Source organism: Triplophysa dalaica, chromosome 15 (genome assembly GCF_015846415.1).
Source record: "Triplophysa dalaica isolate WHDGS20190420 chromosome 15, ASM1584641v1, whole genome shotgun sequence".
NCBI classification, from domain to species: Eukaryota; Metazoa; Chordata; class Actinopteri; order Cypriniformes; family Nemacheilidae; genus Triplophysa; species Triplophysa dalaica.
This window is the reverse complement of record NC_079556.1, coordinates 1,596,324-1,608,447: the sequence shown is the minus strand read 5'-3', so window position 1 is coordinate 1,608,447 and position 12,124 is coordinate 1,596,324. Positions and strand designations below refer to the sequence as shown.

The 12,124-nt window shown below is 36.7% G+C and overlaps 1 protein-coding gene across 2 annotated transcripts in view; it reads left to right on the top strand.

The window, feature by feature from the left end:
- mipol1 (mirror-image polydactyly 1) overlaps window positions 1–12,124 on the top strand; it is a 56,853-nt gene that overhangs the window by 6,534 nt on the left and 38,195 nt on the right. The window contains exons 3-4 of one of the 2 annotated variants that reach the window (XM_056767781.1): window positions 8,712–8,796; window positions 9,706–9,776. In XM_056767781.1, the coding sequence (XP_056623759.1) occupies window positions 8,712–8,796; window positions 9,706–9,776 (156 nt within the window). The remainder of the gene's footprint in view (window positions 1–8,711; window positions 8,797–9,705; window positions 9,777–12,124) is intronic. The other variant, XM_056767783.1, reaches the window with a different exon arrangement.

Genomic DNA, 12,124 nt, shown 5'->3' with positions numbered 1-12,124 from the left:
AGATTTGTGCATTCGTTCTAATTGCATATTTGTGTATTAATGTTTTGGCCTATTTGAAAAATTCCCAGCTGCTCATAAAAGTGTAGTTCTCCGTTTTAAAGCCTTTGCACAAGCTGAATTCAAAGTTTACCAATTTAGTTTGGGTCTAACCATTGTATTGTCCTCTGATGCAAAGGTTTTAATAACTTGATCGTTCTATAGAGTAAAGCATCATGTGCTTTTGCATGTGTTTGAGAGACGGTCATGTGACCACTATTGTACAATAGCTGCTCTGTAAATATTTGCGGTGATGTACATCCTTGCACACACAATACCTCCCGCAAGTCTGTCTGCATGTGTCCCGCAATTGTGCCGATGTCGCCCAAGTGCCCATACTACACTAATATCACACATTAATACAAACTTTGTTTGTTCACAAATGTTCCGTAGTAAAAAAACACAGTGCTATTTAAATCAGTTGTTTGAAGGACAGGTCGAGGCACAAGCGTCTGTCATTATTAACGCTGGAAGAAAGAGAAAAGGTCTGTTTGGTTTTGACGCCTCTGCGTTGCCCGTAGTTGAGCTTTGCAGGTCGTGCTAGAGAAAGGATTTCCTGAACAAAGGAAGATGTGTTTGTTGAGGATCCTCGCACCACTAGCTATGTGTGTGTTTTAGCGCCGGGCGTTGAGGTGACACGCAGCTCTTTAAATGTTGCTCTGGAAAGCGGGTTAAATGTTGACTTGATATGAAAGTTTTATGTTTGGTGGATGCCGAGGGATATCATACCTGTAGGAATATTTGCATTATCATAAGAAAGATGATAGGACAATGAATGTGGTTTATTTCTTTGCTCACTCTTATGAAAATTGACAGTGTTAACAATGATTTCTGCCTTAAGCTTCTATTGTTTTAGAATTTTTTTCTTCTGTATTTTCTACTATTGTTACTGTAAGTTCTGAGTTTATCATTTTCTTAAGTTTAATAACAATAAATAAAATAAGAGGCTTTGTTATGGTTTACCAAGGGCCCCTAAGATGGTTTATGGCTGATAAAATGCTGATTTATATTTTCTATGATATATATATATATTGCATATAATGTAGGCCAAATTCAGATCATTTAAAACATAATCAAAATACATTTTTAGTAAAGTGAGATATTGAAGTAGTGGTTCTAATGGCAAATATTTTTCTACTTCTATTAAAAAAATAACAGTCAAATCAATAGATAATTAATATTTTAGTATAACGCTTTAATAGTAAATGCACATATGAGATATGCAGTTATTTTATTGTAAGTACATTCCAAGAGAAAATCAAACTGGTGGTTGACATTTGTAAATTATTAATTTAGCAGACGCTTTAATTCAAAGTGATTTACAAACCGAGGACTGGCACGTAATTGTACAAAATATTCAAGAGTAGTACTATTTCTACATAGAAGATCGCTGTGTCGAAACTTGTATGGCTTTCTGTAAAAACAGCACAGAGTCGAGAAGGCGAAACTCTTGGCCGGAATGTCTTTCATAAAGCGGCTGACCTTGCGTTGACTCTCTCGGCGAGCCCCACCTCTCCTGTTTGGCGTCTTTCGATGAGTAATAACAGTCTCACGGCCGGTGACGCCACCTTCCACTAGTTTCACAATCTCTCTGGCCACAATAAGGCTTTGTTTTCTCTGTGCCCGGGTTAAATGTCGAAAGGAATTTACTTGAAGTATTTTGTTTTGATCGACAAAATCAGAAATAAAAGCATTTGATTTTATCACGCTACTATAACAACTTTGCTATAAATTGAGTAGACACAATAGGATTTCTTCATGTCTTTGACTGCCAGTCAAACGTTTGGGCCACGTCTTATTTTTGATTCTTTAAAGGAGCCGCTTACTGCATAAATCTGCAGCGCTCCGAGCATTCTCTCCCTTCGTGAGGTGCAGCATGGGATGTCTTTGTAAATGCATCATTTTTATTTTTCTACAAAACTACTTTCATGCATTAAACAAGTCAAAAGTAGAGGAACAAAAATCAAGTCAAATGTAACTTTTAACTTCTTGTTTACATTTAAGAAAAGTTTGAACATATTTTAAGAAATCATTTCTTTCATGCAAATGACGATATCTGTCTTTTTGTGTTGCAGAAGTGTTACAGTATTTGAAATATGATTGAAACCTTCTTTCCTCTTGTTTCGACTGCATTAAGCTCATCTTTAAATAACTCTCTTAACCCTCCCAAATGTTAGCCAATGCAAATCTCAGCTTAGTCCATATTTACACAGCCAATTTTGAGGTTACATTCTGCAGATGAATTATCCAATCGCTGAAATATTCACTCTTGACATCCCATTGCAGAATTCATATGAAACGTGCTGTTTGGCTAAGTGCTTACAAATACAGACCTTTTAAAATCAATTTTTGATCACTGTGACAACCTCACTTTGACAAATACAGTCGTCGCATGACGCTGCAAACCTTTGCTGCGGGAGAAATTAAATCACTGTGCAATTGTTAAAACACCACTTTGCGAGAAAAATATGTATTTGAAATTGTTCACCCGGAGTATTTTGCTTGAATTATGCTCGACTTTAAGTAATAAATTGTTAAGAAATAAAAAAGTAATGTTGCAACAGGTTTATTTGCTGTTGTATAAAATCAGGCTGCTTTAAAATACTGCATTAATCATTTCTAGGTTTTATCTGAAATATAAATGTGTATTAACAATTGAAATTTGAATGGTTTGGTTTACTTAAATTTCTGGTTTTATTAAATCATTGTTTACTTTCTATAATTGACTTTTATTATATATTGAATATTTAGTGCATTATAACAAAATATATGGCATAATTTCAATAAGCAATAATAATTATTAATCAGATTACAGTGTAACTAGTTTATAATTAACACATTTAAATGATTTATCTGTACTGTAAGATTAAACATTTCTGACAAAGGTCATACGCGTTTAGACTGTAATTAACTCAGCACATCCAATAATATCCAACAGTATTTGTATTGTTTGAACACAAACTGAATTTATGTCATCCCAATATCAAATACCCCAAACAGAGTGTTCAAGGTTTATTTATCAGACATCTCGAGGGGCAGTTTTCCTGCATTTTATTCATTCGGTTGTGGGGTGAGGGAGCAGTTTTTCGACTCTCGCTTCCCTCTCACCCAAATGAGTTGGATCTGGGGAAATTGAGGCACTCATCCTGCTAGATTTGGAGGGTCATTTCTCCTCCCCCGTTAATACAAGAGGATCAGCGAATCGTGGCCTGATAGACGCCACCAAAGATGGATCCATCAGAGAGATCCGAGATGCAAGCGCGAGCTCATTTCCCACCGGCTCAATTCAATTATCACCGCGCCTTCTCCGACTATGAGCTTTATGCCAATAAGACATGCGGCCATGCCTCACAGACCCTGTACTACTCTCACTATTAGATATCTCCATCGTCTATGAAACATAAAGTCTCCCTGAGAATTGTGAAGTAATGCCACGAATTATGGTTTAATTTGAGAGACTGCGTATCTGAAGACCTTAAAGTGACATTGACTTCCTTGGAGTCAATCATTTTTTTTGTGTGAATAGTTTGTTTTGTAGTTTATCTTTATACATAAATCATAAGGACAGATTAGTTTATCTTTAAATAGATGGGACAGTCCATTATATTGATCTGTGATCTGTACGATATTTGTGATTTTTGTTGCTAAATGTGACCAACTTTTGCATGAGTAACCAAATTTTTATGTTTTATTTTACTTAAATATTTTTGTTTATTTGAATGGCATTAAACTTCATCAAAGTGATCTTCTTTTTTCTAATACATTGTTTAAATTGTCTAATACATTAATCCAAAATCCAGTTATTTTTATTTCTACACACAATAAAACCCTTCATTTTTTTGTATAAATGTTTATTTCAACAGGTCATGTTGGTTTTGTGAAAATAAAAACAGATTTTTTTTTTAATGAAGTTTGATTTTTTTTCCCCATCTCGTCTCATTCAGTTTCACAGTCCATCTGAAAAAGCCATATCGTTATCATCATTAGGTGTTTAAAAATGAATAATAAATAGGATCAGCGATCTCCCTTATCACCAATTGACAAAACAGTTTCTATTGTGAATATAAGTCAATCAAATGGTTTGATCCCCAAAAAGTTAAGACCGTTCAGAGCTTCACGACATCCTGTGACAATCAAATTACACGGTGGGGCACCCTACGAGGCCCTTCCCACCTCCCCTTTAGAAAAGATCTTGTTTATCCATATCAAATCGGCTCATGTCTGTCTTTTCCTTTCCAGCCCCAAGCATGCTGTACAATCAAAGCTGATTTAAGACTCTCTCCACTTTAATGTCCATATCAAAATTCATAAAGAATCGGTAAGATGAGAATCCTGAGCTGGTAGATTCACGGGGATTTCGCACGAAGCTCGTTTAATCAGGATAACACTGTTATTAATATTCAAAAAGCCAGCTGGAATACAAATGACAGGCCGAGGAATCCGGAAACTTTTTGCCGAGGAAACGCGTTTAAATGCAGCTTAAAAAATTAATGGAATTGAGTTTATTTTAGAGGGAAACGCCGCGCCCCCCTCACCGAGCGATTGAAATTGGGCTTAGACATTTCTTTTTGAAGAATTCCATCTTTGACAGACATCAAAGGCGTTTTCGATGAATGCCACGCATGAATGGTCATTTAAAAGGATTTAAAGACATTACACTGCAATAATTGTACATGAATAATAAGTGGCCCGCCGAGGCAATTAGCTTAAAGTCTACAAGATGAGAAAATGAAGATCACTGAGTGACAGCAAAGGACAAATTGAAATGAGAAAAGTTTGAAGGAAGGATAAAGTGGTTTTAAGTGGCAAACGCTGCTTTGTAAGAATTCGGGGAGTCTATTACCTTTGATGTCGGATAATAACTCATTAATATTATTTTATGAACCGATGTTTCATTATTGTGAGAGAACCTTTGTGAAATGTTATCTAAAGACGTGACAACTCATTCTGAAATACATAAAAGTTTATTTAATCAGCAGTGACTTTCACAGACCTTGTTGTGTAGAGGGCTTCATACATTTTGATATTGTTTCACATGGTATACTTCAAAAAGTTGCATTTTTACATCTACGTTTTGTATAAATTATTTTCTCTTTAATTATTAATCTGTTCCCCTGTATCTCACTACACTGTTTTCAACTAAAACCTGATAGCTTTTTATGCATTTTGGTAGTTTATTTATTGGCCAGGGGCGTTTTGGTTGCCTGAAAATGCACATTTTTGAAAGCTGTCTTCAAAGTGCAAGTTTTTAAAACTACTATTATGGTCAGTGTGTAAACTACAAAAACGTGCATTTGTGAAAACGATGACATCATGCAAATGTATATGTTGTGACATCACTAGCTAATGGCATAATATGGTCGTGTTTTTAGTCGTTTTGACAGCGTTGTTGTCACAATTTTTCCTCCGCAGTTTGTTTCAGTGTAGTTTTTTAAGTTGACCAAACCTGCAGTTGCTTGTTAACATATTCAAGTGAATGAAGAAATTCAGACACTGCAACACGTGTCAGCGAAAAATTATAATTATAAAATTATAACAACCAGACTATGAAACCATTTTTACAGTGTATGAACGCAAAACTTTTAGGAAATATCAAGGAAATACTTTGTGTTTTTTGTGCATTCTTGTTATGTAAAATGACCCAAAGTTACTTTAAATGTTTGCCTTTGCAGGAATATGATTTTATCCCATGCAATTGCCATATTGTTGTGTATATGGTAAATTAATTTGGATGTGATTTGAATGCACAATGATAGGTTATCCCCATTACTTTTGCGTGAATGTAGTTTTCAGTCCAGTCCTGTGAGCACTAAGGCTAATAGCTCATTAATCTATCATGCAACTCCTGCAGATTATGTAGAAAATGTAGATGCGATGCTAATTCACCATCTGGAGCGGCAGCCGAACAGAAACGGGCCTCCTGTATTGCACCCCGCACAATTCCAACTTTCATTAAACCAGAACGAGCGCTTCTCTGTTTTTCAATATCGGATTATTGGATGGTATCAATTTCATTAGGTGTTTCGGAGGTGATTCTCCCAGGAAATCACAGAATCGCCCCAAATTTATTTGGTAAAGCGCTCCGCTCCTTTTGGGGAACCATTTCGTGCGTCTCGCCCGAAATGAGGAGAACATCAAAAGGTCACGTTTGTATGCTTTGCCTTGTTTCTTTTCCTTTCTGTCTTTCTAAAGCTGCTTTCTCCTGTTAGCGTTCAAGGATTACCAGGCGTCTTAGCCGTACCTAATATCTTGAAACTCTTTCTCCATCCTCGTCTTCCTCTCTGGGAGAGGGCGGCGTGCGGGGCCGGCTCCTGCTCGGAGTCTATCACTGAGATTAATGGAACCCTGTGGTGTTTGGCACAAAAAGCCAGTTGTCCGTTCACGCCTGAGCTGAATAGCGTGTGAGGGTGTGTGAGCCGTGTGTGCTGGCTAACAGCGCAGGGATAACGTTCCACTGGCATCTGCCCCAGGGGTCAAACCCACCCGCCGAGCCGCAACCTCCCAAGAGCGCTCTTGCTCTTTCACTCTCTTTTTCTCACTTCTTTTAAAATGTATTCTCACCTCTTTCTTCCTCTTTCTCCCATGATGCCCCTAGACCTTTAGATCCTCGTTCTGACCTCGGTTTCCTTTCCCATGAAATTGATCCTAATTTGTCCAGTGAATTACGTATTTACATAGCCTCGAGAAAAAGCCCATGAAATCGAAAATGTCCTTGTGGTTTTTGTGGAAGAGACCGGGGGAAGAAAATATGCATCATATATGCAAAATATGATAACGCAAATTAAAAAACGCAAATAATATTTTGGCATAGCTAGTTAAATGGATTGATAAGTTTTTTTTAAGTATAAAGCACTTCCACCTATTTTGTTTCTTGACATCAAATTCTGTTTTGTTTAAACATAAGAATAATGTTTTATCACTTAGTATTGTAACTATCAAATTTACATTTATGTCTAAATATCTTCATGATTTCAACAACGTTGAACGCTTTACTCTGAGCACATTTTTGCATAATGATAAAAACGTGGTAATTATAAATGCATCGTATTGCAAATAAATGCCAATTGGTGCCAAACAGTGTTAGGTGTAACTAGTTACTAAATAATTAGTTAATGTAGTTTAATAACTTTTCCCTTGGAAAAAGTAAAGTAAGGATTACTTTTTTCTGTTTATTTAATTACAGTTGCTTTTGATGTAATTAAACTAAATACTTTGCCAAATATATGCATGTGGAATAGTGGAATTGACATCAAAATTCAAAGTCTAGCTTTAAAATCCATGCTTTAATGTATAATTCTCACATTTGTTATACTTTGTCAGTAAATAAGAATACTTTGTGCAGTTTAAAATTATTTATTTGAATTGATTAAATAAGCCGTTTCATGTCTATTCTTGAATCACTTAACTAATGAAGGTGGATAAAGGATATAGAAAGTCATTTGTTTTACTTTTTAGAGAGAGTCAGATTTTACAGTCATCTAATTACACTATTGAATATGTAATAAGTAATTAATAATTCATTACTTTTTCAGAGTTATTTTCCCAACAATGACAGGGACTATACGTTTGTCCAATAAAATGCTGAAGTGCTTATGCCTTCTAACAAAATTATCGAATCATGATCACGGCTGTCAACTAAACCGCGTTGGCTATAAACAAGGAACAAGCCTTTCAATATGCCTCACACTCTTTCAAATAAAGGTGTTTTAAAAGGTTCTTCACAGCGATGACATGAGAACAAGTTTTGGAAAAAAATGCTTTTCTTGGCTTTTGTAGTCTAAAGGACCTTTTGTGCGACCGCCAAGGGTTCTTTTATGGCATCATGTAGTACGTTCATCACCTTCATAGTGCAGAAACAAAACCATTTTCATTCCATGGTTCTTGTAACAGTTTTGTCCAGCATGGTTCACTGATTCATCTCCAATCTGTGCTGAAGAATTGCATTCATTTGATTCGAACGTACAGTTGACAGAACTGTAAAGATGTCTTTTTTGCTTTCTTGTGAAGCACAGGTTCTGTCAAAGTGTGTCGTGATGGATTCTGATTTATCTCTCCCATAGAAGCTCCACCACTAGAGGGAAGCTCTCCACCACAACTGGAACCTTCATCCAGCATCAGGCTCTCCAGCGCCTGAATGTCAGCGCTCCTGCTAATTGCCTCCTGTCTGTTTGTTGCTTGCTTATGAATTAGCTTCCCGTTCACCGAACGGAATTATCCGACATTATTTAATTACACCTGAGTAGATGATGCTTTAATCGGCGATTCCTGACTGGGATCTGATATGCCTTGAGCTGTATTAAATAGCTGTTTACTTTTCTGATAGCTAAAAGCATTAAATCGATGGCATGGAGGGATTACGGGTGGTTAATTGGCGCCGTTCATTAGCCCTCCATAAACTGCGAGGTAAAGCGCCGGTACACAGTGGATGAGATGAAGACAAAGTCTTAAAGCATAATTTCGCACGGGCAAATTAAAAGGCGCCTGCCTTGTTTTGCTGCCTGTACTCCAGAGGTTATTAAAGATCGCTCTCCACCAAGCACCCCGAGATCATATTGACAGGCTTTAATTAATACTAACCTTTCTACGTCTAATGGAAAAGGAGCGAGGAAGAGGCTGAGACGAGAAGCATTTTTTCCCGCGTCGAAATTAATCATATCCCTTCTATATATTTCCAGCTAATCCTAAAGTCAATGAAGAACTGAAACAAAGGTTTCCGTCCCCCGTAAGGCACCATTGTTCAGAGACCACACCACAACTTGGGTAAAGATGCTTTCCTCCGCTCATTTTACACTGTTTGTCAATGGCTTTCTTCCACATGTTACAATTAAGGACGGTTTTTTAATATGTGCGAAATGTTTATCGGTGTACATCGCCGGCGATGATTACACGCTGTAATGATATCTTTGCACAGATATGTTTTCTAAATCCAAAACCCTGTTACAATGTTTGAAAATCAGCTAGTTTGGTTTGTTCATCTTTAGTGAAATGCAAGCGTAAATTGGATGCGAGCGCATTTTTGTGTGTGCACGGGATGCACTGTTATCAGACCCTGAACTGCGGTTTGTTGGTTATTTTAGTACGATTCGGCACTGAGTTACGATTTAAAACTCCCGTAAATTACATTTCACTTGTATTTTAACATGCATGCAAAAGCAAGTTTGGCATATGCTAATTATTCTTTATTTTTATTTACTTTCAATAAACGTAAACAACAATTTGTCAACTATATAACTGTATTCGTGTTCAATTTAAATGACTTCCGGGATATTGTTATGGTATGTGACAGTGAAATCAAGATTAGATATATTTATGTTTATACAAATTTATTTATAAGCACTTACACAATGAGATTGTTGTGTTCGCTTGTCTAAATGTACGGCGTACACGCTGTGAAAGAGTTGACACTGTTCTCTTTGGGTGCGAACACTTGAAGGTCTTTGATATTTGTGTCATGTCCTGCCTTTATACATCGCTTTAGAGAAAAAACGACAGCTAGTCCATCAAAGCGCTGTCATTGATGTACAGTTTGTCAATATCTTGTATCCTTTACCTGTTCGTGTCAGCTACAGCATCACTTTTATTGCACTGCTGTTAGATATCGAAGGGGATGATGTGACACAAAGACCAGAGAAAAAAAAAACTAACTTATTTTGCATTTATGTTTTTCAGATCCGCTGAAGGAGATTCTACGTCCCACACTAAGAGTTTATCCAAAGCTTTGGAGGAAAAGCTCAAACCAGGTAATAAATGATGAGCAAAATCAATTGCATAACAACATTGATCATGTCTATTTAAATTACAATGTTTGGCCCTTATTTGTTTGATGCTTGCTGCTATTTCTCTCCAGCTTCCTGTTGTCTAAATGCCGTCCGAGACAATGCCTACATTTATTTACATGTTTAAATTACTTTCCAGCATTACAGCAGCCCGCATGCCGCATAATAACGTCACCTAGGCCGTAATGCTACGGAAGAGCCACTATTTAGATAGACCGGTTGGAATGACAAAGAGAGATAAACAGAGTATTTACCAACCCTTAACCAAACGCTCCTGATATGCAAATTTATTCTGGCTGACTGCTCAAATATACATTTAGGCTGTCGCAGAAACACTTGAATCTTTTCGCGGCGGGTTAATCAGCATGTGTTTGGTTATTAGTGACTGACATTAGTGAGATGGCACGTGATAGTATTGTGCTCTCTTTATCAGACCGAGAGAAGAGATGCACACATCTCGAGTTTTGTTTCTTTATTGCTTTTTTTTTTACCCCGTTTAGCATGTAAAACGGCCTTTTTGTTTGTGCGCTATCCAGATAACGTGACGGAAGATATTTTGAGAAATGTCTCAGTGGTTTTGTGTCCATACAATAGAAGTCAAAGGGGACCAATGTTGTTCGGTTACCAACACTTTTCAAAATCTCTTCTATTGTGCACTGAAGTCATACAGGTTTGAAATGACATGAGGGTAAGTAATGAATTTTAATTTCTGGGGTAAACTATCCCGTGAATAAATGACTTTACTTTATGGTGCAATAATTTTTCAGAATGCTGTAATTGAACCCAAAATGGCAAAATGAAAATCCATAACAGAATGTCTAATGCATGGTTTTACCTATTTGCTTGTTGTGTTGGACTACTAAATATCCTGTGTTTGTGTGACTGTTGAATTTTTTTAAAGAAAGAAAGAATAATCTTGTGGGTGTGGTCAATTAAATTCAAATTCACGCTCACAAAATAAAAAAAGTGAGGATGTACCTAAATCCTAAAAGATGTCCAGCTCTTCCGCTCTTAAACTTGTGAGAGAATCGGTTCCCATAGGACGCTTAAATTAAAATCCCAGCTCACCCCATTTGTGAGGGAAATGGCACTTTAAAAACATTCTCTGGGGCAGTTACCTTTGTGAGAGACACCCACGGAGAGAGATAAAATTAAAGAAGTAACCCAGGTTAGGGAACAATGTATCTAAAAGTCTCATATTTGCAGTGTGACAAAGGGCTTCTATAAGTGTGTTTGGCGTTATTATTCATGGTTTGAATTTGCTGTTTGCTCTGGTGTCTCTTACGGGGAATACTAATAACTATCTCCAGCGATCCTGAGAGCCGAGCCCTAGCAACAAAGCCATGAGGCAGACCTCCCTGATCTCGACTTCAAAACCTGACCTTTCGCTAAATAATTGTGGCTGCTAAGCTGGCGCTTTTTGGACATGGCGGTCACAAGCCTGCGAGTCGAGCATCACGTCGCATTTATTAACGCGGAATGATTCTCCATCTTTTGATGCTACGGCGATGTAAGGCAGCCGTGTTGGAGTTCTGCTGGATTTGAATTGCATTGATGTTCAAGTGATTTATGTATATTTTATAACCGCAGGACAGCCTGAGCGCTTTCATAGTGTAGCACTTGGCCCTCTCCAAAGTGCTAAGTGATGCTTTCTGTTTGATTTGCTTGGAGATGTAAAGGTGAAGTGTCATTTTTTGATGTTAAAATACTTTCGTCTTTGGGTATTTAACATAAAGAGACAACAATAAATAAGTCTTCCATATAATCGTTAAAAATTTTAAACGAAAGAATCCAACTCGAAATTGAAGCATTCACTCTTAAAAATAAAGGTGTGACACAATGGTTCCATATAATGAACCTTTTACATCCACAGAACCATTTTTGTTATAAAATGTTTTAATATAGTGGACAAAGATTATACAGAAATAATAATTGTTCTTTAAAAGTTTTTGAAGAACCAAAAATGGTTCTTCTATGTCATCACTGTGAAGAAACCTTAAAGAACCTTTATTTTTAATGGTGTACTCTTAAAGTCGGCCCGTCTATTTGTTCGACCGGATTTGGGATTAATGGATGAAAAGGTACAGTCAAATTTTTTATATTTTTGGTGACACTAGTCACATTTTGTATGATTTTATTAGAGGACAGTTATACTTCTCCCTCCTTGAGGAACTTGTTTATGGTTTTAATATTTGCGAAAATGTTCTTAAGCAAGTCAAGCCAAATGTTTTAGGGATTTTAGAAAATTTATGAAAACTTATTTGGTTTTATGTTTGATGATAGTTGGCTCCATAACCATATAGAAGCTAGTT